Source organism: Archocentrus centrarchus, chromosome 18, assembly GCF_007364275.1.
Source record: "Archocentrus centrarchus isolate MPI-CPG fArcCen1 chromosome 18, fArcCen1, whole genome shotgun sequence".
NCBI lineage: Eukaryota > Metazoa > Chordata > Actinopteri > Cichliformes > Cichlidae > Archocentrus > Archocentrus centrarchus.
Genome location: NC_044363.1, coordinates 5832481 through 5859268, shown reverse-complemented (window position 1 = coordinate 5859268; position 26788 = coordinate 5832481). Strand labels below are relative to the sequence as shown.

Here is a 26788-nt window from a genome sequence, read left to right as displayed (position 1 = left end):
TCCCAAAACAGCGCAGGACCATGACACTGGTGCACTGCGGGTACTTGAACTGAAAGCTTTTTGAACTCAGGGTGGATCACAGTGCAAGTTTGAGCGCTGTGGTCTAAAAACAGATGCAAGTGGTCAGAACAGGACTCCCAGAGAGAGATCGAATGGTAGGTTCACAAACATGAAGCAAGATGATCCCACACTGTTTCAGTAATGTGGAGGTCCGGGCTCTGGGGAGGCCAATCCATGACAGTAAAAGCACAATGGAACTCTATCCAGACATGCTTTTACTGCACTGGCAGTGTGTTTGGGATCTTTGCCATGCTGAAAAACTAAGCTATCGCCAATCAGATGCTTTCCATATGGTATTTCATAGTGGAGCAAAATCTGATGGTACTTTTCTGCATTCATTATTCCATCAATGTTGTCAAGCTCCCCAACACCACTGTCAGAAATACTGCCCCAAGCCAAAACCTCCACCATATTTTACAGATGGATGTAGCACATGACATTCAGATAGTATTTTAGGCCTGCTACTTCTTTCATCCTCCACTTGTTCAGTTTCCTCAAATTTCTGGGGCACACGCTGCACACCGTGCTGAGAAATGTCAAGCTTTCTTCTCCTCGTTCTTTGGGAATCGCTTTTCGGTACAAAAATTCTATGACATTCCTGTCAAACTGTGTTATCATTTTATATGGATTCAACTCAAGAATTGGAAATAAATGTTTTTTCACAGGTTACTAGTAACAAACTGCATGTAGATACAATTTAAAATTGGTTATTTGCTAACTTGCCTGTTATGTGAAGACAATACTGGTTCACCCCTTGAGTTAGATACAGTTTTTATCCTTTAGTGATTCATAGGTTAGACAAAAAATACTCTGAAAATGGTCAAGTACAAGAGCTGGACTGAAAATGAGTGGAAAAGCAGCCAACGTCCAAAGAAAAACGTTGACAGACCTTCAGAAAGCCTGGAGAACTATTGGTCAACACCATTTTAAACAATTACGAAAAAGACTGAGGTAAAGACATTAGGGGCTGCGCAAGACTTTTGCACAGTACTATATATTTTAGACATCTGATAATTTGTGTGGAGCATAGGCCATGCCATTTAAACTTGTAAATAAAGAAAGAAAGAAAATAAAAGGAAGAAACTAACAACAGGAGCCTACAATAGAGCTCCTCTTGGCACAGCAATGGTGTTTGGCACAACAGAGCATGCAGACAATAATTTTGCTTGCTTAATCTGCTGGAAAAGACAAATAAATAAATATTACTACTGCTTTTTGCTTTTTTTTTTATTCATGAAGAGATTCATTACTAAAATGACAACATGGATGAATATTCTGACATGGATTAAAAATATTCAGATTCTCTGTCACAAACAGAATCTTCTTTTACATCTTAAATACACCTCTAAAATCAACTAAATCAAGCAGAGCAACATGTTGCAGGAATTGTCCATAAAACGTGGGACAAACAGAGTTACTGTAAATACTTACGAAACATTTAAACCCCAAAGAACATTCATCATCAAACTGATAAAGAAAGAAAAAACATCGACCTTTGATATTAAAGGATCAATTTCAAACCTTCAAACTCACATTTTAGTGTGGTTTGAACTGATCTTTAAACTGTGTACAAGTTACTTTACAAGTCGGTATGAAGAAGTAAACAGCACCCACTTCACACCACAAATACCTATTTATTCATGCTGTTTGCTTTAAAAGTGTAAAATCTATGAGCCAGAATATCAAATACTATAAATTAGTAGAAGCATACAGCACGACCTCTGCTCAGAAAGATTCATATAAAATTTCTAACTTTGTAATAATTTCCTGTAAAATTTTAGAGAAAAATAATATAATGTGCTACCATGTAAATCCAAGTAAAAGTCTAAACTGTCTCAAAAAATAAAATAATTTACCGCTACCACTAATGATTTTTTTTGTTAATTTTAAATTTATCTATTCAGTTAATTCTTTTTAAGTACTTTTAATTGAAAACTGGCTGAAACTATTAATTAATTACCAGACACCAATGAATTTCAGGTCCCATAAAGACACATTCCAGAAACAATATGAACACAAAAATATTCATTTATCAATTTTTGCTGATTATTCTTTTTTTCCATGAATTATTTTACCCCAAACAAATTGTCTTTAGGTCTAAAGTGTTCCTGTAAAGACAATAAAAGTCTTCAAAAAGAAAGTAATGTAAGGAACATTAACTCAGAGGCATGCAGCTATTAATTATTTTGTAAAATTGATAGGCATGCTCTTCATTGTATTCAATTGTTCTGCTTTTCTTTAACCATTAATTTAAAAACTAATTAAATGTAAGTCCAGATCAGTAAATTAAAAATGATGTAATATTTTCTGAGGTGGCTGCTTTTGGAAAGATGAATCCTCTAAAAATAACTGCTCCCCCGTTCCTGTTTAAATGACTGCAAAATGAATTTTATGAATACTAATTAACAACAGAGTGAAACAAAACCACGACAAAGTGTATAAAGTGTGTTTCTGTTTGTACTGAACAGTTTAAATGAGAGTAAAACCCAACAACAAAAGAGGTTTTTTTTTTTTTTTAAACTGCTTCTTCTTCTCTTCCCCTTGTTGTTGTTGTTCTTCTTCTTCTTCGAAACCTCAAAAAACAGCCCGGGCATGAAGCGGCTCAGGCAAACATGAAAAAAAAAACCCCAAAAAATAAAGACTCTTTTTATTTTGGAGCTTCATATTTAGAAGCAGCTCAGAGAAGCTTTGCAATGAACAGAAAGAAATGACCGGAGGAGACTCTGTGAATCTGCCTTTAAGGCCTCCAGTCGGTTCATGAAAGGAGTCGGCAGCTACAAAACGTTTCTCTAGAAGAAGAAGAAGATGATGATGACACATTTTGTTCTTAAATTTGAAAGAAATTCACCTCAAGGCCAAAACTAAAGAGGGAGGAAACGAGAGTCACACTATTTGATGGTAATAACAGAACAACACTATGACATCTAACAGAGGCAAAGGAAACCTAAACAATGCCTTTCCTCCTTCAGGTTACTGGAGGTGATAGAGAGAAGAAGAAGCGGCTTCCTCCATCGTCTCTTATGAAACATGTGCAACTCTGTACAGGGAGCAGGTGTAATCGTAAAAAACACAGTCCTGCCTTTTCTTCCTTGCACTCCTCTTCCTCATGTCAATCCTCCTCTGGCTTCTAACCCTCAGGTGAGGGAGCGCCTCCGGCAAAAAAGGGCTGGAGGACATGAAGACAAGATGGAGGTAGATTTAATATACACTTGGAGTAAAACTCTGCGGGGGTAAATCAGCACATAATGTTACTTAACAGAAACCTTTACACTAGCCTGTTATTTGGGACCATTACAAAATAGATCATATGTGATGAAACATAGTGAGCCCTGGTCCATCTTTAGCACAGATGATAACATTCCTGTCACAAGAATGGATTTACAGGTGGAGGTCACTGACATTTTTTCTGGCTGTTTTTCTCACTAGTTTTGCATTTGGCTAGGGTCAAGCATGGAGGAGATTCCAGGAGACAGGCAGTTACTCTTGGAGAGCTGGACAGGGCTGTGGAAAGTCCCTAACCCATCAGCAGGACTACCAGAGCCCAATGAAATGCCCTCCAACAAGTCACTGCTGTGAATGTCTTTGACCAAACAACCAGAAACAGACTTCATGAGGGTGGCCTGAGGGTCCAACGTCATCTAGCAGGCCCTGTGCTCGCTGCCCAGCACTGTGGAGTGCCGGATGTGCCTCTTTTCCATTAGTAACTTCTCAGCGCATCTCGACTCGGCATGGTCTTGTTTTGTTTCCATTACATTTGAGTACCAACTCGATGTGGGTGGAGTCGATATAGCAATGCAGGTAGTAGTCTCTAGTCTCAAACACAACACAGCAATGTCTGCACTTCTATGTTGTGCGATGGTACCTGTGAGCAGCCATTAGGCTTTGAAACCCTAATGATAAACGTTCTCATTTCTCGTCTAGTGTTGGGTCGTGTGCCTCCATTTTCTTGCTGTTGGGTTTTAAAAATGATGCGGTTGATTTGGGTGAAGGAGTCGCTCTCATGACTCAGCTAGTGACAACACTCCGTGGGCAATCGGTGACATGCTGTTCTTTCACATCACATTTTCGAATTGCCTCGGATCGCTTGGAACCCCGGCTGAGTGGGTACTAAAAAGGTACCTGGTACCTGGACCTAATGGAAAAGCCTACAAACCGTGCCGTGCCAAGCCACGCTGAGTAGGTACTAGTGGAAACACAGCAGTGGTGACAGATGTGAAAGGGTCTGAAGAAGACGTGGAGAACGTTATGCTGCCTGCAACATTGTGCAGCATGACCAGTTTGGTGGTGGGTCAGTGATGGTCAGGGGAGGCAACAACACCCTGACTGACATTAGGTATGAAATCTTTAACCCATTGTCAGACCCTCCACTGGTGGAGTGGCTTTTATACTGCACCAGCACCAGACCCAGTCAGTCAGAACAAAAACAGCTGTTTGATCTGGGAGCTGTGAGTGAGAGGAGAGCTGACTGCTGAACTTGAGTTTATGTGCTGCTTGTTCAACCACTATTTGATGCTAGTTTAGTGTTTGAATTGCCATTTTAATTAGAAATTGCTATTATTTTAGCACTTGTGAGGCAAAAATAGCTTTCATATGCACCAACAATTTCTCTTTTTAAGGAAAAACCTGCTTACAGAGAAAAATCTCAGCTTCATTTCACTTTACATGCTCTTTGATCTATTTTCAGTTAGATATGTGTGTAACCTGTGATTTACACTTTAAACAGCATCCTTAACTTTATTGAAAACCACTCCTCAGCACAGTAATGTGTCTCACCATCAGTAGAAAGGTGACTGCGAGTTGATGTAGAGCCTCTGAGCCCGAGATGCGGCAGGGCTGAGTGAGGAAAGAGGAGACAGGGCGGAGAGGGGGTATGAGGACTGAGGGGGTGGGGGCGGAGGGAGGCAGGAGGCGAAGGCCCGGCCAGCGCAGGTCAGGACCCCTGGAGCGGTGGGGGCAGTGAGAGGTGGGGACATTGCAAGAGGAGGAGAGCCACTACTGGGAGAGTCGCAGGAAGTGCCGCTCAAAAAATACGAGTCTGGAGAGGAGAGGAACAGAGGAGATTAATTTCAGCTGGTTTCCACTGCAGGTCTGCTCATTTCAGTTAAGATTTTATTGTCTGAAATCAGTTTCGTTTTTATGAGTTATGTGTCAATCAACTGTATCCTCAATTCCCAAAAGTCAGTCACTGCATTGGCTCACCTCAAAGACGAGATTAGCTTCAGCTGGTACCACTTTTCATCACAACGCTGGTCTCTTCGTGTTTGCACCCTTCAGTAAAATCCCAATGAGCCAAAACGCTGAATATTTTAATATTCATTCTCCAAAGTGCAATACTTACCCACTGCACATCATGTTTATATCATGTTAAATAGATATATTTATCTATTTCTTTATACATTCTGTCTTATTTTATATAGTTATGTGTGGACGTTCTACAGTGCTGCATTGAAACAGGAGTGGCCCTCCAATCCCATTATACATTCTGTATAATGACAAATAAAGGCATTCTATTCTATTGTATTCTAAAAAAAACAACAAAAAAAAACAACGTTAAGATTTGGCTAAAAGACGTCTTCTTGATGCACCTCCATGACAAACATCTTTCTAAACTGCAGTTACCAGGTCCATCCACTTTAACTGCTTACCAGCGCCTGAAGGCCTACGACAGATGGGATGGTAGTCTTTTTTTTTTTTTTTTTTTTTTTTTTAATGAGTGAACTGAAAGCAAACCTGGAGACTATTTGCTCTCTTTACCCCCTCTCATCAAACTCCTGTGATTAACTGTCATTAAGGTTACGAGCGGAGTCATTCCCAGTAGCCGGCACACAATCATGAGCAGGTAGGAAACACTGAGATCATGTTACAAAGTCAATTAAGGTTAGTTAAACATGCCGACTGGCAGCTGGTGACGGGGAATTCCTGAGCTACCGAGGTGAGTTAAAACTCACCTCTCTCTCTCTCTCTCTCTCTCTTCATGGTAAAAAGGCACCAAATATCAACCCTGAATACTACATTTTTAGGTGGCCCATTTAATGTCAAGCTATAAAAATATTTGAAGAATCTGCAGTTATGAAGAGTTTTATCTCCGATCCCATTTTTCAGTTAACTTCAGCTTTATCTTCAGCTGGTGTAGAAGATAAAAAAACAGCAAATGAATTCATCAATTAAAGACACACGTTTGATGACCATACCGCCCTGAAAAATAGAATTCATATCAGTGTATTTAAAGACTCCAATGCAATGGTTAAAATGGCTTTAATCTCACACATTATCAAGATTAACCTAAAAAAAAGTGAGACAGATTTCAGCCTGAGTTAAACAGACTTCATGGAGCCAAATCACAACCAATATAAATAAAAGATGACAGGGTGCCAAGAGAGGAACTGTGGTCCTGCATGAGGAAGTCAGGAGTGGCAGAGAAGAATATCAGGGTGGTGCAGGACATGCATACAGACAGAGACAGGAGTGAGGTGTGTGGTAGGAGTGAGATGGGTCCAAGTTGGGGGCGCGATTACACCAGGAATCAGCTCTGAACCCTTGTTTTGCTACAGTGATGGAAAGTCTGACTGATGAGGTCAGGCAGGAATCTCCTGGACTATGATGTTTGCAGATGACACTGTGATCTGTGGTGAGAGTGGGGAGCAGGTGGAAGAGAGCCTGTAGAGCTGGAGATATGCTCTGGAGAGAAGAGGAATACATGTGTGAATGAAAGGGAGACAGGGAGAAAGGTGATCCTGCAGAAGAGGTAGTGAGGGTAGATGAGTTTAAATAGCTGGGGTCAACCATCCAAAGCAATAGTGCACAAGAGAGGTGAAGAAGAGAGAGGCAGTGTGGAGTGGGTGGAGACAAGTGTGAGGGGTGATTTGTGAAGGAAGGATAGCAGCAGGAGTGAAAGGGAAGGCTTACAAGATAATAGTGAGACGTGCTGTGATGTGTGGTTTGGAGAAAGTGGCTCTGACAAAAAGCCAGGAGGCCGAGCTGGAGGTGGCAGAGTCGAAGATGTTAAGATTCTCACCGGGAGTGAGCAGGATCAGAAATGAGAGGGACAGCTCAGGAGGAGAGGGAGGGCTGAGATGGTCTGGGTACGTGCAGAGGCTGGATAGTAGAGAAAATGAAAGAAGAATGCTGAAGATGGAGCTGCCAGGCAGGAGGAAAAGATGAAGACCACAGAGAAGATTCATGGATGTAGTGAAGGAGGACATACAAAGGATTGGCGTGACAAAGGAGGATACTACAGATGGAGGCAGATGATCAGCTGTGGTGACCAGAGAAGCAGAAAGAAGAAGAAGAAGAAGAATGGACATAGCCACCATGACACCACCCACTGGTTCTGGACCCTGTACTTTAGTGTTTTTAGTTGCTGCCACGTTGATTATTCTGGAGCCAGATATGATGATGTTGTAAGAGCCATTTTCTTTTGTTTTGTATCGTGTGTTTCGGCACTAGGGGGCACTTAGTTTATGAGTTGTTGTATTTATATGGGAAGGGGTTTGCTCATTTGGTGGACGTCAATGGTGGAAGCATGACAGTTTTTGATCGTGCAACATGTTAATCAGGTATGCCAGCATCTTCACTGTTTAAGTTAGGCTGCATATGCTGTTCAACGATAGAGACGAGACCTACCTGTTGTCGGTCACAAAATAATAAAAGGAAAGTAAAGACAAAGATGTTTAAAACTGATCACTTTCTTATGCAGAGAAAAACCTAAGAAAATACTGAGAGCAATGACTGCGAGAGCCACCTGCTTCAGCTGGAGAGCGGATGTCAGCAGCCTTTAACTCGAGTGTATAATGTGCTCGAAGAAGATGATTAATGCCAACGTGGTGCCCAATGAGTGAGCGAGTTAGTCAGAAACAAAACATCCCATCATTGCCTGATGTAGAAGATGCTGAAGCAGAGGCAGCTTGTTGTCTTATAAGGTGATGGAAGACATTTACATGCTGGTGGCATTTACTTTATGACTGTAGGTGTGATGCACTAAAGTGCCTGTATCTGCTGCTCAATTTTTAGTAAAAATCATAAAGAAAATAAATAAATAAAATCATAATCTTCATTGTTTTGGTCAATAGTGAGATCACAATTATTTAACATCATTCCTCAGAGTTTAGAAAAACGGGGGATTTAACCAATTTTTTAAAAAAGAAGAAAAGGAAAACTTGTCTTTTCAATTAAGCGGATTAGCTGAAACTTCAATAATATTTTAACTGAGAAAGTAAATGAATGTGAACTGATTTAAACCCCCCACAGCCTGGAGGGGAGTGAAGCTGCACTTTTATGGAGGGACAAAAGGTAAAGGAAATGGATGTGCTGAAAGGCATGTTACAATGTTACTTTTTCTCTTGATTATCTTCTCTTAATAATTGTTGGAAGAAAAAAAACTGAATTGAAATGAACTCAACAGCCTATTTTCTGCAGATATGAATAAACAGGCTTAGGGGGTAAAAAGTTTGAAGACCACAGATTGTTTTTTTGTTGTTAACTTTTTTGTGTTGCTTTATGGTGATTAAAGGTTAGCAAAGGTTTTTGTCGACGTGTGTGTGTGGGGGGGTGGGGGTGGGGGGTGTTACTCTGTTATGATGATAAGAACAAAGGACTGTCTGGTCTCGCCCTGAGTTGCTGCACGGTACAGCAGTGTGCTTTTTACTTTTCCCCTAATGAGGCCGAGCAAAGTTATCTCAGTGATCTAAAACTAATGTAAAATCTCAGTGTGATGATACATTTTATTTAGTGAAAAAAATAGACTTTTGAAAAGCACAAAAACAAATGAAAGAATAAAATAAACAAGAGTAAAACTGAGGACATTTATTAAGCTTTTTAGTGCAGATGCTTATTGATAATTATACAGCACTGTATTTCTACTCTGCAAGCCTCACTTAGCCAATCACACACATTCATACAAGCACCGACTGGAGAAGCCAGGGATCGAACCGCCGACCTCCCGATTGGCAGCTCTACTTCCTGAGCCACAGGCGCCCCTAAAATACAGCACATGATAATCCCAGGCGGTCTCTCATCCAAGCGCTAACCAGGCCCTACCCTGCTTAGCTGCTGACATCAGATGAGCTTAGGCGTGGCTCAGAGCGGTATGGCCGCAAGCTTTGAGATGCCTACATGACATGAAAAGTTGTGTTTCTATTGCAATATCTATTTTGAACTACTTCTAGTGGCAGAAGAAAGATGAAGAAAGCCAGAGAGAAAGGGGAAGACATGCTGTGCAGAGATATCAGGCTGCCCGTGGAGCAGCGAGCATACTAAAAAAAATGGATGCAGTTTAAGAGAGCGTGATTAAAAGCATCTAGTCGCTGGTGTGCTCCCAGCTTTCCCCTACGATCCTTCAAAATAACATCTCATGTTCAAAAGGAAAAAAGAAAACATTTTTAATTGTGTTTGGGTTCACTGCTGATCGCAGCATCACACCACCGGGACGGAAACCTGCTTCCTTAAGTCAATTAAGAAAAACATCTGAATTATATTTCAGCCTCTTGGTGCTTTAAAAATCACCTTTTCTTCTTCTTCTTCTTCTTCTTCTCCTCACAGTAACGTCAATACTTTGAGTTAAAGCTGCTTTTAAGCTCCAGCCACAAGAGACACATTTAGTGAGAAACTCAAGCCCAGGACAGACAGCCTTTGAAAAAGATGGTTTTTGTAAACTAGTAACCACTTTGCTTGAGCAGGATGAAAATGAGGTCATGGGTGATTTCAGCCTTGGACAATGTGCTTCTCATCCTAGTCATGGAGCACCAGAGCAGTTCTTTATCCTCTCGAGGATATGCAAGGGTGCGTGACAGGACATTCAGTCCCTGTACAACTGTACAGCTTGCTTTGCACACAGCAAGTCAGATTGTCTTCATAATTTCTAGGCGCTGCCAAAGGGCTGAGAGTGTCAGGTGTGGTGGCTGCAGAACTTCATCTCTGCTTCTTGTGGATGATGTGGTTTTGTTGGCTTTAGAGATGCTGGACTCCAGCTCACACTGGGGTGATTGGCAGCTCAGAAAAGGGTGGAGTACCCACTCTGGGTCAGGGATGAGATGCTGCCCCATTCAGAGGAATTCAAGTGTCTCTGGCTCGTGTTCATGACTGAAGGAAGAGTAGAGCTGGAGGATGATAGATGGATCGGTGAGGACACTGTACTGGTCTGCTGTGCTGAAGCAAGAACTGGGTATGAAGGTGGAGGTGTCGATGTATGTTACCACCTTCACCCATGGCTGCGAGCTCTGGGTAGTGACAGAAAGAAGGAAATTGTAGATACAAGCAGCAGAAATGAGCTTCCTTTGGCTGGGCTCAGCTTCTGAGGAGCTCGGTCATTCAAGCTCAGAGTGGAGGTCCAACTCCTTCACATCCAAAGGAGCCAACTGAGGCTGGTTCAGGCATCTAACTAGATATTTCAGGCATGTTGAACTGGGAGGAGAACCTGAGGCAGACCCAAGACACCATGAAGGGATTATGTCGCTTGGCTGGCTTGAGAATGCAGACTTAAAAAAAATATATAAAACAGAGCTGAATCATTAGGGGTCCCTAATGATTTCATTGAGCCTTCAAGTTTGGCCATTCTTTGGTTTTTCTAACATGCTCAACAAAATTTACTTTGTGTGCATGTCTGTTAAAATCCTTGAAAAAACAAACAAACTTGCAGACGTGTTTTCTTCTAGACGGCTGTTAAAACACCTGGAAAAAGGGTTTCACAAACAGCCGTTTTATTCCCCACAGCCAGCAGGTGGTGTTGATTTTAAATATATCACTTTGAACAGAACTCCTCAAAGCTAAAGCGTGTGGTTGCTGCACTCAGACAGGCAGCGCTGTGATTGGCTCGCAGGCAGCTCCAGGTGGAAAGAGTTCAGACTTCGACAGCTGCTGCGACACACAACACGACTGCCAAACAGCTTCTCTGTCTCTCAGGGAAACAAGCACATTTCTTTTTTTGGCTTCCTTCTGCATTCAGGTGACCTGGTATCAGAACCCAGCCTGTGCACCCCCCCGCCCCGCAGGCTCCTGAACTCTGAGCCAATCGGCAGCTACGCTCACAAAGCTTGTCTCACTGTAAGGTACAGTTAAAACACTCAGGATATAAGATCAACTGAAAAAGCTCCAATAAAATAAGGCTCATTTTACTACTATAAATTACTATATTGATATCACTATAAAATTTTATTTCAAACTAAAAATAATAGTATTTTACTATCTCAGTCAGTTTAAGACCTTTAAGACGTCAATAAATTAATATTAAAACCCCAAAATGCATTCAAGTGTAAAAGATATTTAATATTTCACTTGCAGATGTTGCAGTAATCATGTTTATTAATTACTGAAGACTAAATCAGTTATTGAGCATATCTGACCCATTACTGTGCTGATCCACGCTCCACCAGCCTAAAACACAGGGCGTAGGATGAAACAGTCCCAACAACAATGAACCATGTTCAGATCTATTTACCAAAAGCACATTTACAGGAAATGTGTTCTCCTTTATTTTAATGTCAGAGTTTTAATGCCTCGCAGGAACTCTGGACAACAACATAAATGGAATAAATGATGGTGAGACTGCAAAACGCACACCGATCTGCTGAAAGGAGTCCTGCTGTATGAATACTGATGATGGTATGTCTGCTTATTATTATAAACTCATTAAAACAGCCATTAAAGTGAGAGACTATTTAAAACAGCTAGCTTCCTTTTGAAATCCTCTGCACCGGCGTGACTCAGATAAACACTCCTGTCAGTGATGTTGTTCAGAGACTAAACACAATCTGCCTTTAATTTGATATTTGGTGACATGTCTGCTCCAGCAAACAGGTTATTTTCTTTTTATGTAGAAAAGGGCAAAAACAGAGAGATGTTTTTAATTACAGATGTTTGTACTCTGACTCTACTGTCAGCAGAGTCAGAGTACAAACTCAGTGACACGGGCTGAATAATTGAGCTACAGTGCTGTGAAGAAGGTTTATTTTTTCCATATTTGTCACCCGTTTCAGATCAAACAAATTTCATTTATAACCACAGTTTTTATGATCTCATTAATTAAGGGAAAAAAGCTATCCAAGCCTGCCTAGTGCTGCACGAAAGAATAATTGCCCCCCTGTGTTTTTAATTATGAATTAACCACATTTTTTGGAAAGCTGAGTTCAGGTTCACTTGCCACACCCAGACCTCATTACTGCCACACCTGGTGAATCAGGAAGCTAATTATAGGCCAATCTCCAACCTTCCTTTTCTCTCAAAGATTCTTGAAAGAGTAGTTGTAAAACAGCTAACTGATCATCTGCAGAGGAACGGTTTATTTGAAGAGTTTCAGTCAGGTTTCAGAATTCATCACAGTACAGAAACAGCATTAGTGAAGGTTACAAATGATCTTAGAGCCTCTGACAGTGGACTCATCTCTGTTCTTGTCCTGTTGGACCTTTTCATTCACTACTTTTCACTCTCTGTGTGTTTATACACCACTCTGCATTTAATCATGAGTTATTATTAATCTCTGGCTCTCTTCCACAGCCTGTTTTCTCCCATCTCCCTCGCCTCACCCCCAACTGGTGGCAGCAGATGACCCCCCCTCCCTGAGCCTGGTTCTGCTGGAGGTTTCTTCCTGTTAAAGGGAGTTTTTCCTTCCCACCGTCACCAAGTGCTGCTCATAGGGGGTCGTTTTGACTGTTGGGTAATTATTTTATGGTTCTTACTTTATAATACCAAGCGCCTTATTGTGATTTGGTGCTATATGAATAAAATTGAACTGAATCAAGAAATCATTTAAATAGAATCTGGCAAAGTGAAGTAAGCTAAAAGAGCTCAAAAAGCAACACATGAGGGCTTGATGTAAAGAAACAGCTGAGAAACAAAGTTAGTGGCATCTGTCAGTCTGGAGACTTTGGGGCTCCAGTGAACCACAGTGCGAGTCATTATCAACAAATGGAGAAAACTTGGAGCAGTGGTGAACCTTCCCATGAGTGGCCAGCCTAACAAAACTACTCCACAAGTGCATCAATGACTCATCCAGGAGGTCACAAGAGAACCTAGAACAACATCTAAAGAACTGCAGGCCTCACTTGCCCCAGTTAAGGTCAGAGTTCATGATTCAACAGTATGAAAGAGACTGGGTAAAAATGGCATCCAGAGGAGAGGTCCAATGCAAAAACCACGGCTGACCAGACTCTCCTCTCCAGCACCCTGACACAGACTTTCCCAGAAAGGCTGAAGTTCGAACACACCCTCCAGTCTGACCTAGTTTGCCAATCCAGAGGTAGAGTCTCTGACCTCCACTGACAGCCCAACAACACTCACAGTCTTGAGAAACTCACCAGTGCTTAGGCCTTGCTCAAGACGCTCGTTTAGTCACATGACGCGTGACTAAACGAGTGTTTAAAGCGGGACAAATCTGAGTTAGAATATGCAGCACCTACATATCAGACGTTTCACCACAATCTCGACATATGCTCATGAATGCGTGTGTGTGTGTGTGTGCTGAGGAGTACCCAGTTTCCACAGGGCGGTCTGAGCGGCGAGCTCCTTGGCATCATCCAACAGTTCACACAACTTGTCAGGGATGCAAGTGCTTCGTGTCGATGCTATCACCACCTACACACACACACACACACACACACACACACACACACACACACAACTTGTAACTTGTAAAAGTGTTTCATTAATACATTAATGTGTTGCACATGAGCCGTATGATGTATGTCATTTGGTGTAGCGGACACTACAGTCTGCCACATGCTGCACAAAACTCATCCCACAAGCCTGTTTATTCTCATGCCTGCAGAAATATCACATGCATTGGATATACAGAAGTTATAAGTAATTCAGTGTGGTAATATTTATATTTGCTGCACTGTTAGGGACATAATATTCCAGATAAAACTTCAAACACAACATACTGATGTGAAGAAAAAAATGATAATACTCAAGTGAACTTCATACATATTTAAACAATCTATTCATGTAATAAAAATATTTTTTGAAATTGTATTAGTTTGATCATAAAAACTTTAAAAGCACTCAACAGTTGCATTTAAAAACTGGTATCAGAGGAAAGGCAAATAGGATATATTCATTCATTTATCAAATGAACAGCAATTCATATTCTGTGAATACTACCAAAGCCTGCGTTACCAGGACCTGCTTCATTTTTTCAATACCAACTCATATAAATTATAAGTTATACTTGAAAATAATAGTGTGTCACACCAGTAAACCCACTTTTGCTATTTGACTGTGGCTGACCCAAATGTTTGGGTGTTTCTGTTAAATACAGGCGCAGCTACATTAACCAGCAGCTCCTCTTAATGTTAGCTGAGCAGAGACCCTCAAGTTTCCAAATGCAGCACACACGACACACCGTAATGTTTACATTCATTTCAACATGATCTACACAACTTTTTATAATAACAGCCAAATGCACTGTATCACCTTTAAAAATGAAACCCCTCCAGAATCCCTCAGGTGCCTTTAACAGCCTCTGGACTGATCTGTATGTGAAGGACTCACTTCAGTGTCTCTCTTGTGATTAACTGTGAGCAGCACTAGCTAACGTTTGCTAGTCATCAATAACATCTGACCTTCAGGGGGAAACTGCGGTCAGAATCAGCAGGACAATCAGTCCCTGGACTGATCTGGTAACTTAGCTGATTTCTGGAGCTGCGTATCTACAGACATCTCTCCCAGCTATGTTTAGCTTGTGTATGTCGGTGTGCTAACATCTAGTCGGTTTAAAGACCTTATACAGCAACAGAAGCTTTCCGTCCTGTCCGGGTGTGGAGTACAGGTAGTACTCGGGGGGGGACCAGCAGTTTTTTTGGCAGTAAAACTCGAGCAGGCTGACGGCCGAGCGGATCTGACTCTGCTTCAGTGACAGCAGGCTGGTGGTGGAAAGGGGAATGCCGGGCAGCAGGGGGAACGTGCCGCGGTCCAGGTCATCTGTTGGTTCAACACACACACACACAGGGGGAGCAGCATTAAGTTACACGGGTGATTCCTACAGCCGACGTTTCTTTAAGACCACCCAGAATGTAGGAACAACTCTACAATGAATAAAAACAGAAGAAAAGAACTCCTTACTTTGGGGTGGCAATGCCAATGTGCTTTTTTGTGGTTTGGTAAACCTTAAAACAGACATTGTTTTGAAGCTGAACTTCCTGATTTTGACTTTATCAGAGCTGCATGCAGAAGAGGGTTTTTTATATTTAAAAATGTAACACATCTACACTACAAAGGGAGCAGGTGCCACCCAGACAGCTCAGACACTGTAGCCTCTTTCCCACCAACAGGGTTCCAGAGCCGGAGCCGTGAATTGAACCGTTAGGCGGGTTTTCCACCGCCGAAGCACTCGGTGCTCAGCCGAAAAACGGGTTCAATTCCGGCCCCGCAAACTAGCTGGTCTGGAACCAGGAACCCGTGCCGAAAGTGGCAGAGGGGCGTGACTCTGCTGACTCAACATCAAGTTTTCTACCATATTACATGTGTATTACATGAGAAAAGCGAAGCGATTTTCACGGCTGTGAATTAGGTTGCGCTCTAAGGCTGAACTTGCTGCTTTGTATCAGTTCATATCACAGATAAAAGGACACAAAGTGCGTACTTGTCGTCTTGCTCTAATCGCTGTCTGTGTTTCCCTCTGTGCTGCACACAGATGCTGCAGTAATTTGGTTTGGACCGTAAAACGTATTTGCAGCACAAGAAAGGAGAGCGTGTTCTCCCACGTTTGTGACCTTCGGCTTCCGTGTCCAGGCGAGGACCCGCCCACGCTCATACGTAAAGGAGCAGTTCACAGAAACGCGGTGGGAACGCGGGCCCGTTCTTAAGCGTTTCGCCAGTTCATTGGGATCGGCACGGGAACTTGCTCCAGCTCCGGAACCTCGGCGGTGGGAAAGTAGCATGTGACTGACGACGTCTTAAATCACATGATCCAGTCACATGGATCCAGGGAAGCATATAAATCTACAAATGGCACCTGTTATGGTGGGCATCATGTCTCAAAAGGTAGAAAATAAAGCAAAAGTATTCAAAAATGGACCTGAGACATTGAACTTGGATCTGACTGATCTGTGAGCTCAGTCAGGGGCTCAAAGCAGCAGTTGGTAGTCACTGATTACTGTGAGTGATCAATCCAGGGATCAACAGAACCAATGACCCAATCTCCACAAACCAATAAAGTACGCTGGGCCAGTGACTGTTTCCACCTGTACCACACAGCCTACATACAAACCAGTCACTACTTCATGTTGCAGTAACAGATGCTTGCAGGTGCCACTATATGTGCTGCCCATGTTAATGTTTATGACACTTTAATCTGCAATGTGTGTGTTAATAATTCATGTAGACAACGCCACAAAACCCAGTTATGAGTTCACCTGTGAATCCAAAATATTAAAATCGTCCTTCCTCGAGTGATTCTTTTTCTTGCTGTCAGTATTTACATTAAATAATGACATTGCTGCAGAGTGGAAAAATGGCAGTCAGGCGGTGCTGGTTATGATGGACAGCATAAGCATTTCACTCACATTTATAACTAAAAATGAACCTGCAAAAGAAACGCATGTAGCAGCATGTGCAGATACAAGGTCTTACAAAATTCAGCTCAAGTAGCTCCTATTCTTCCCTCAATAAAAAACATTGAAAACACCACAGCAGGGAAGATGATGCTGTCATAGTTTAACGTGGAGCCGGAACCTCTCACGGTGGTGGTGAACTTGGGTGGAGTGAAAGAAAACATCTCTCTAGCATTCATGCCATTGAAACCATTAGGTGTAAAAAGCCAATAAGGGTCCCTAATCAAATGACCTCTTTAAACAACCTTAAAAGTGAAGAAAAGCACCTTTTACCTACTCCAGACCCACCCATCATTCGTCCTGCACTGAGACAAAGCTACAGTAAAGCTACAAAAGTGATAATAAATGCTGGCTGTGAGACAATATACTCTTAGCTTAGTGTGCTACCACCTTTAAATTCCTCATTTCTACAGCACATTGCAGGGGGTGTACTCAACTAATTTATTTCAAAGCTTTAGTAACCTATTATTTTCCATTATTAATATAAAATATAAATAATCAATCATATTAATATTAAAAATATAAAAAGCTTTTGTTCTGGGCCAGCAAAACTGAATCACTGGCCCACGGTTCAAGTGAGGGAGCAATTAAACTCTTAAAGTACTTTGAATGAATTTCTGCTTAAGCCCCACTCACTGGGGTATAGACTGGTTGGTGACCCCACAGCAATCATGGGTCGCTGGGAAAATGGGTATTTCCTGACCAACTGACAAGTGTTAGCTGGGTGTTGCCAGGTGAAACTGATGGCAAAGAGGGTGCTGCACCAAAAACCTCTTTGAATGGAAAACGCCAGCTCATCTGCAAACACCCACCATTTAGTGTTTGAGAGTTGGTAAAACTTGACAAAGTGACGCAAACTGGAAATGGAGACTGTGTCCCTTCAAAGTAAAAGCTGTGCCTTAACCTCTGAAGCCTGAACACATTTCAGAAGGCGCAACTTTTACTTTGCTGGTCAGTATTTTCATTTCCGCTCTGCACCGCATTTTTCAGTTTCACCACCACTTGAGTAATTTGTGAGTGTTTGCAGATAAGCTGGTCTTGGGGTAACTGCGGTAATCTGCTAGTGACCACAGAACTCACAAGGTGGTTGTTGGTGCAGCTCCATGTGATCAACATCAGCTTGTGATTGGCAGCATCGTCCAACAACCAGTCACTCTGCCCTGAGGCCAACATGAGGGGGGAGAGGAGGAAAACCCTTGGAAAAATAGTCCTTTTCCCTGGAATTTTTAAAAAATATGAATGTATTTGAGAGGACAGTAATGTATTTGTCACAATCCTCAGCCTTAGCCGGTAAGGTCTATGCCAGGGTGCTGGAAAGGAGGGTCCGCTGGTTAGTCTAACCTCGGATCCAGGAGGAACAATGGGGTTTTAGTCCTGGTCGCGGAACGCTCTCGAGTATATTCGCGTGTGCATGGGAGTTTGCCCAACCAGTCTACATGTGTATTGTGGACTTGGAGAAGGCATTTGACCGTGTCCCTTGGGGTATCCTGTGGGAGGTCATGTGGGAGTATGGGGTGACTGGCCCGCTGTTGTGGGCCATTCAGTCCCTGCACAACTGCAGTGAGAGCTTGGTTCGTATAGCTAGCAATAAGTCAGATTCGTTTCCTGTGGGTGTTGGACTCCGTCAGGGCTGCCCTTTGTCACTGATTCTGTTCACATTTTTTATGGACAGAATTTCTAGACGTATCCAGGTGGTGGAAGGCTTCTTCCTTGGTGGCCTCAGAGTCTCATCTCTGCTCTTTGCAGATGATGCGGTCCTGTTGGCTTCATCAGGTGGTGGCCTCCAGCTCACAGTGGAACAATCTGCAGGTGAGTGTGAAGCGGCCGGCATGAGAATCAGCACCTCTAAGTCTGAGGCCATGGTCCTCAGCCAGAAAAGGGTGGAGTGCCCTCTCCGGCTCAGGGACGAGTTCCTGCCCCAAGTGGAGGAGTTCAAGTATCTCGGGGTCTTGTTCACGAGTGACGGGAGAAGGGAGCGGGAGATCGACAGACGGATCGGGGCTGCTTCTGCAGTGATGCGGACGCTGCACCGGTCTGTCGTGGTGAAGAGGGAGCTTAGTGTAAAAGCAGTCGATCCTACCCTCACCTATGGTCACGAGCTTTGAGTAGTGACCGAAAGAATAAGATTGCAAATACAAGCGGCAGAAATCAGTTTCCTTCGAAGGGTGGCTGGCCTCTCCCTTAGAGATAAGGTGAGGCGTGCGGCCATCCTGGCCGCCTCTTGGATGAGGTGTTCTGGGCATGTCCCACCGGGAGGAGGCCCCGTGGTAGACCCAGGACACACTGGAGAGATTATATCTCTCGGCTGGCCTGGGAACGTCTTGGGATCCCTCTAGATGAGCTCAAGGAGGTGGCTAGGGAGAGGGAAGCCTGGGCTTCTCTGCTTAGGCTGCTGCCCCCGCGACCTGGCCCCGGATAAGCGGAAGAAGATGGATGGATGGATGGTAATGTAATTGGTGGTATCATTTTGGTCCTTTTCCTTCATTTATATGTTCCAATGTAACTGCCATGTGTTCTTGAATAAAGACATCTAAGAAAATTTCAGAGAAAGCACTGACACTAATGTGGCTGGACAGGAAAAAAAAAAAAGGCAGAGCAAAGCTGAAGCAGGAGTCACCACTGACCGCTCTTGAGAAGAAATGGCAATGTGATGATGCTGAACAGGCATCATTTCTTCTAGAGTGGTAAGACCAAAGCTGTTAATGGAAACATAAACATTAGTTTAAAAAGGGAGCTGTGTAATGACAGGGTTACTGACAGGGTGTAGTTCCAACTACATTAAAACTGAGTCTGAGCTACATTTCCCAGAGGCCAACTACAAAAGATCACTCTAAGTGAAGCTCTTTTTGATGTTCGCTGAGTTTAATATTTTTCTTGCACTACAGTAAGAACTGAGCTCATCTCATGACTAAAGCAGCAATCAAAGTGTGACTGACTTAGCTCTCCTCCAACTTTTCTGTTCAATTACTCCCTCACTACATCTCCCTGTTTTATCGACCGACACAATCTAAACTCAGAAATAACTTTTAGTGCTTTCTATCAGCAGTTTTTTCAATTATGTTAAGAGTTTGAAGCTGGACTGAGGAAAAAGTGGTAATAAATGAATAGAAGCTGCTGAGCTGTCCTTCAGGTTTTCATCAGCACGTCTGTGTCAGTGTACCAAATCTTAATGCATAACTTAAAGCTGCTCCAACAAACTGATCCTATGTACATGTACGCTCTCATTGTTTTGGTTTAATTTATGGAACTAATTCATTTTCAAGTTGTTGCGTAATCCGCCTTTTAAGTGCCGAGGCGCTCGTCTTTTTAATGTGCCGCAGTGCTTTGATGAGCCCCCAGAAACCATCTGATCGTCATTCTCAGCCTCTCCAGTTTGTCATTAGTGCTCTGTGTGTGTGTGTGTAGCACATCTTTAAGTTTTTAAAAACACTGTGAATATTTGAGCATTTCAGAAAATAAGCACAATTTTATTGTGGACATTAATCTTCAGAACAGGACTTTTTCCATAGCAAGTAATCCAAACCACGCAGCAACCTCATGTAATGGATGCATCATATCAGACAAACTCTTGGCTGAAGTTTGGTCTGTTTTTGGTGCCTTCTTCCTGCTGTATGACGGCATGTCGCTGCCAATCAGCAACCTTCAGCACGAACAAATTTACTAAAAACTGTTTAAACCCCACCCTACATCTTCCCTGTGATAATGTGTTTATCTTAGCCTCACCTTAGCTCTGTAGCTAGCCATCTGGTGACTTCATTATATGTCAGCTAACCCACTGACATAGATGATGATGGGTTGTTAAGTGGATCACAGTAAGTGGACAGAATTGGAAGATGTGTCTAAATTTCCCAGCTGCTGTCAGTCATGGAGGTTTGTTTGTGCAGCACAACACCTGTTTTGTGCAAAAATCACCTAGATGGAGGGCACTGTGAGATCTCTCAATGAACCATAAAATTCCAGGTCTCCACAGCATGACACTGGCCACTCATACATGCCAAGAATGTCTGAGTAGAACTCTCTGCTCAGTCTCAACACAACAAAAGGTGGGAGTCACCATATTGTGTCACTTTACAAGTTAATTACTAATTTACGAATGAGCAAAATTTATGAGCAAAACTCCCCTCCAAAAAACCAACTGGTGATGGACACAACAACAGTCAATATATTCATACAAACATTCAATCCTTTTAGATTAACTTATCTGTTTTGGAATGGTTGCCAAAGTTCTTATCTAAACACCTGTGCCTTTCAAAGTATATATCAGAATTAACATATTTAAATATGTGGGGTCTACAGTCATGTTAAAACAGAAAATACATGGATCAGGTGCTTACGAGGTCTAATACAACCTCAAATGAACAGCAACACCTTAAACACCTCTGGACTTTGACTGGGCCATGGCAACACCTTGACCAGGGGTGCCCAAACTCGGCCCGCTTCCAGCCCTGCCCCCTACTTCCAGTCCGCAAATTGATGTCAAAAGTAACATACAATTTGGCCCTTTAGGTGATTTTTTTTTACATTTTGCCTTCCCCTCCAATTGAGAGGGTTATTTTTGTGACGTTCTGGTACATAAAACCTTAGAATTCCCTCTTTAAATTCCTTCTTTTTCACATGACTACATGAAGTATGAGCCACCTATGGCCTTGACAGCAGGAACAGGCTCTAGCCTCCCCTGTATGCTGAGATATACAAGTGGTTAAAGGAAAAGAATGGATGGCAGACATACTGAGTTCTACAATGCCTTCATGATAAAAGTCAAACACTTCCGACAGCTTCTGGGACACAAGGCCTGCTTGTGTTATGCATTAGGGATTATGATTTTTTTGTACTTAGTCCTGTTCCAACATTATTTGAATGTAATAACTTTTTTTCTATAGTACCTTCATAACCAGTGTCTACAAAGAGCTTTGAGGGACAAGCAAAAGCATCAAATCACAGAAAAGTGAAGACAAGACAAGCAAAACACAAAATGTTCAAATTAAAAATAAACAAAAAATACATCAATAAAAGCAATACACACATAAAACAACAAGAAAAACTAAAAGTGACGCACAAATGATTTAAAAAAAAAAAAACAGAGGCTGAAAGAACAATAAACATATTTGTGGCTGCCAGTGCTACCTCTCAGCCTTGTGGCAGTAATATTTCAAAGCCTTAAATAGAAATCAAATGGAAACATCAAATAAAGAAATCAATTACATTCTTATCTGCATCATTGTGTTAGTTTAAATGACCCAGCAGTGATTTTTGTGTTGTTTCTTGCGTATCTTTCACCAGGTGTTCAAGATTTTAACTATACTGTTGACTGTAACTGACTGTTAATTAGTGCACGTAGGAACATAAAAATATGTCCTTCCAACCCTTAAATACTGTCATTTAACTAGCCTTAAAAAAAAAAAAAAGAGCTTTGCCTCCGGTGACTCTGCTGGGTGAGTTTCAGACCAGAAGGGTTATCATCATTATGAAAATTCCCAGAATGCAAATTGGGAAAAAAGTAAATTTGAACATCATAGGTGATATCATTCTCGAGTTACTGCATTCACAAAATTTTCAGAAAACTTGACCTTAACAAAATTCACTCATGGTATCAATTTGAAAATCTTGCATCACCTCGTTCTTGTGTTCACAAAGTTGGGTGTCCATGCCGACCACCTGACAACAATACGCCATCGGCCTTTTTCAGGCTGAAGGATCAAAAGGCCGATAAAAAGACAACATCACAGAGGTCTATAAAAATGCCTTTTAGAAGTGATGTGAAAGAATTCTGTGACTTATCTCATTGAACAGATCAATCCGAAGCCCTGATAGGGGGCCGTGATGGCAAAAGTTAAATTTAAATTTAGGCTGTACAGAGAGATGGCTGATTTTTTTTGTTACCTGAGAAAGAGGCGAGTGGAGAAAATGATGGATGGGGATAAGTGGTAAGAGAGATTTAGGAGAGAGATTTATCTGAGTGAAACTGAAGTGGATCACCATTATTAACAGGAATTAAACAGCATCATGTCTTCTACAGCATCCATCATCACTTCACTGCACTCCAGTCTCCTTCAGTTTCACTAACACAGGATCCTGTCCGTGATGATAATGTCTGTAGCTGTGGCGGTAAAGTTGCTCTCTGTAGGGTGGCAGCTGTTTTTCTTCTTTGTTATACTGCCAGAAACTTGGTTACTAGAAGCTAAGCAACATCTTTTTTTTTTTTTTAGGCTAACATCTGAAGAGGCCAAACTGGCATCTTTGAAGTATAGAATTGCCAGTTTCTGCATAACACAGAGCTAAGTTGGAGTGTGAGCTTTTCAGTACTCAGGTGGTGAATGAATCGCTGACTGAGTAAAAGAGAGACTTTAGAAATATCTGAAGCAGAATTCTTCAGCTAATTGGAGTCCTCAAACTGGACCTCTGGACTGTGTTTGTGCCACTGGTGCCTTTTGGAGCATTTTTAATGCAACTATCTGACAAATAAAAGGGTGGCTGTGTGGATAATTACACTAACAGACTGTCCAAGAAATCAATGGTTCAGATTTCTGTGTCTGTGCTAACTTCAAAATGTCCAGAAACCAGTCACAGTGGCTACATCCATCCATCCATCTATGGTCAAAACCAGCAGCTCCCCCTTCCAATCCACAGAAAACCAACTATGAAGGAATGCTGTATAACATCCATCAAACAGTTTTCAGCAACATCTTCCTACCAGATTGGACAGTCAATGCAACTTGATGTCATCAAGTCAAACTGATCTCAAAGAGTTTCCAGTGGGCTTAAAGTCAGCAAACTGTTGTAGCTGTCGTGTTTCTTCATCTTCTGCACTCTCTCTACAGCTACCGTCCGCTTTCCATGAGCACGCTACAACACCAAGCTGCCATTTTCACATTTACAGGATGGAGATTTTTCTATTTGTCTGATCCTGAATCACACTGATCAGCCTTTTTGTTCACTCTGAATCTGCGACAGAAATAAACTGACTTGACGACAGGCTGAAAAGGAGAGAAAAAGTTTTTTATCTGGCTGAAGAGTGGACATGTTCTGAATCTCCCAAAGCAAATCTCTCTCAGAATCACTTCATCTCTCCATATCCTTGTCTCTCTCTGACATCTTCCCCCTCATAAATATTTCACAGTCCATTTGTGGGAGAGTTAACTCCCAAACTTTTCTCATTTTCAGAAAATGGCCACGGGCGTGTGGGGACTCGAGCTGCTGTTCCAACACCAGATTATTATTGCGGCTTTTTCAATATATGCACAAGGCTTGATGAATGTGGTTTGTAATGGATGAGACAAACTCGAAACATGTTCATATGCACGAGGAAAACAATCTAAATTAAATAGACAGATTTTACAGGAAGACTGAAGAAACAGAATGAGCCTGCATTATAGAAAAAAGAAAAAGAAAAAAACAAAGTGCAGCTCATTAGAAAGCCATGAGCGGTCCAGAAGAGGTTATTCTAACAGCAGAAAGCACTTTCCACTCTCCTGGGGAGGGGATATTGATTGTTTGGCACGAAAGATGATTTCCTGTTAGAGATGGGAAGCTTATTTTGGGAATAAATAGTTAATGCCGTTTTGGGAGAATTTATCTGGAAGCACAAAAACGTGCTGTGTGTGTACAAATACAATGGATATCCATCCATTTTCTTCTGCTTATCTGAAGTCAGGTAGCGCTGACAGGAGGGTAAACTGAGTATTTTAGACTGCAGCTACACTTTGCAGTTCCTCCTCAGAGATCTTGAGGTGCTCCCAAGCCAGATGAGACATGGAGTTCTGGGTCTAATCCAGGGTTTTCTCTCAGTTGGGAAAAAGACATCCTCCTCAGTCAATGAGAAGCTGTTCATGAATATCAGGATGGGAGACCAGTGTCAACCCTGGTGAAGTCTAACACCAACTGAAAATGTATGAATTTGTACCAAATTCAAATATCCCTTTGGTTATACCAGGGCTGATGGCTCTTATCAGTGGCCCACAACCAGCGTGGATTCAACATACCTCTTGGGATCCCTGTGGTGCCCTGATAACTAGAGCACACCTTGTGGTCTGATGAAGCCAACAGAACCTCATCATCCAAAAAATGCAGGACTATGTTTCTGAGGTTGTGGTATCCATGGCAGGGTCCAATACCCGCTGAATTTGCATTGAGAACATAGATCCCCCTTCGGTTATACAAGGACCCAACAGCTCATAAAAATCGCCCCAATACCCGGTACCATGTAGTTCCATACTACCCTTCCAAAGATCTCCTGGGGATCATAAGCTGCCTTCTAGTCCAGAGATGGTCCAAGTTAGGTCAAATTCAATAGTAGGCGAGTGCCTCCTTTCCAGAACCCTGGAACAGACTCAGATACTGATAATAATAATAATATCAATATCAATGAAGCCAACAGATCCTCCTCATCCACAAAAAGGGCAGAAACATGAAAACATGCTTCAGTTTGAGAGCAGATCCACTGATCCACTGCCAGGAGATATTTGACATTACCCCCCCCCCCCCCCCCCCCCGGATCCCTCTCCTGGAACAGACTTTCCTGAGGAGGCTGAGCAGTGTGATAATTGCAGCACGCTCTCTTTACTCCTTTTTTTCAGTAAGAACCACTATCATGGTGCTATCATCAAACTGGACTCTATATTCACGTGATAATTCCTGAGCCCCTCTGAGGCTCAACCTACTAATACAAACACTGCTACTTTGGTTCTGTAGTACTCAACATCAGCCATACTACACCTGGTATCTGCGACATTGTATTCATATGTGGTGAGAATCTCAACACAAGAAAAAGAAAGAAGGCTCCATCAAGGTCACTGCTTAACCTGGTTAATTCTCAAGAAGGCAGATGACTAAACTAGCAAAATAAAAATATTTCAAACTGGTGAAAAACTCAGCCAGCCGCTATTCATTTAATCTCACAGCTGGAAAAATTACTGAAGACATTCAGTCAGAGATGTGGTGGTTATTATGCAGAAAATGAGCAATTTCACTAAATACAACATGAAGTAATGACAGGGACGAGATTCAGGCTGCACAGTTATAGCTAAGATTGAACTGTATACAGTTCATTTATATTGAACAATGTTTCAAAGCAAACATGAACATTTAAAATTGACTGCAAACTATCATCACTTTGTGTTGAGAACAATAAAAAAAAAAAAGTTTCTCTAAAGTCAAAACATTTATCTTCACATGAAATCCGCAAAAACAAATAAAAAGTTTCACCTCCACACAGTCAGTTAAACTTTGAAAAGGGGCGATTGATTCAGTGCCTCACAGAGGAAAAAAAATCCATTACATACAAAACTGATGACTTTTTTATAAGCAAAATATCAAAGTTTCAATGAATTTTTTTCTGTAGTTGCTGCTGCCAACAACTGCTTCCAATAAAAATTGAACTCACTTCTTAGTATGCTTTTGATTCATTATACTGTATATTAGTTTTCTACAGCAGTCAAATATGATTCAAATAAATGTGCTTAGTGTTGTGACCCAGTGCGTTTAGTATTGAATAAAAATATTAAAGTGTCTATTTTTGTTTAACAGCAGCAGGAAAGACACTGTCATTTGATGAAGATATTTTAAATGCATTTAATTCACTTTAAGTTAAAAAGAAATGTATGCAGTTGCCCTGACAGGTCAAATGCACTAAAACTTATGAAAATACAAGCAAATATAAAAATGCTGACAGGACAGAAACCAAAACATGAAGGATTTCACTGAGGAAGACTTAACAGAATCAGAGGGTTCATTGGAGAGATCTGTTTTGCTGGCGTTTTCTTAAGCTACAGGTTGTTTGTTTCCTAAACTTCAGACCGATCCTTTAGTCTCAACTCTGATTATGACTCCAGTGGAAAATCCGCAAAAACAAATAAAAAGTTTCACCTCCACACAGTCAGTCAAACTTTGAAAAGGGGCGATTGATTCATACAAAACTGATGACGTTTTCATAGTCATCAGTTTCATAGTCATCATCTGTGGATCTGCCAGACAGATCCACAGACGACACCATATCCTTCCTCCTCCACAAGACCCTTTCACACATAGACACCGGTAAGGGGAACTATGTGAGAGTGCTGTTTGTAGATTACAGCTCAGCATTCAACACCATAGTTCCCTCCAGGCTGGTCTCTAAGCTGCTGGACCTGGGCCTGGGCCCATCACTGTGCAGGTGCAGCTTCCTGACCAGCAGACCTCAGGTGGTACGAGTG

General features: G+C 41.9%; 1 protein-coding gene across 4 annotated transcripts in view; it reads right to left on the bottom strand.

Annotated features, from left to right (window-relative positions):
• Positions 1–1291: 1291 nt before the first annotated feature.
• Positions 1292–26788, bottom strand: part of LOC115796739 (probable RNA-binding protein 46) — a 43319-nt gene continuing 17822 nt past the window's right edge. Inside the window, exons 8-12 of one of the 4 annotated variants that reach the window (XR_004021333.1) lie at positions 14771–14970; positions 13521–13623; positions 4834–5095; positions 3140–3226; positions 1292–2849 (exon numbers count right to left, since the gene is read on the bottom strand). Coding sequence is in view for 2 of the 4 variants with exons in the window: in XM_030753157.1 (XP_030609017.1) it covers positions 4836–5095; positions 13521–13623; positions 14771–14970 (563 nt within the window). In the remaining 2 variants the exon portion in view is untranslated. Of the gene's footprint in view, positions 3227–4833; positions 5096–13520; positions 13624–14770; positions 14971–26788 lie in introns of all 4 variants that reach the window. The other 3 variants (XR_004021334.1, XM_030753157.1, XM_030753158.1) reach the window with 3 other exon arrangements.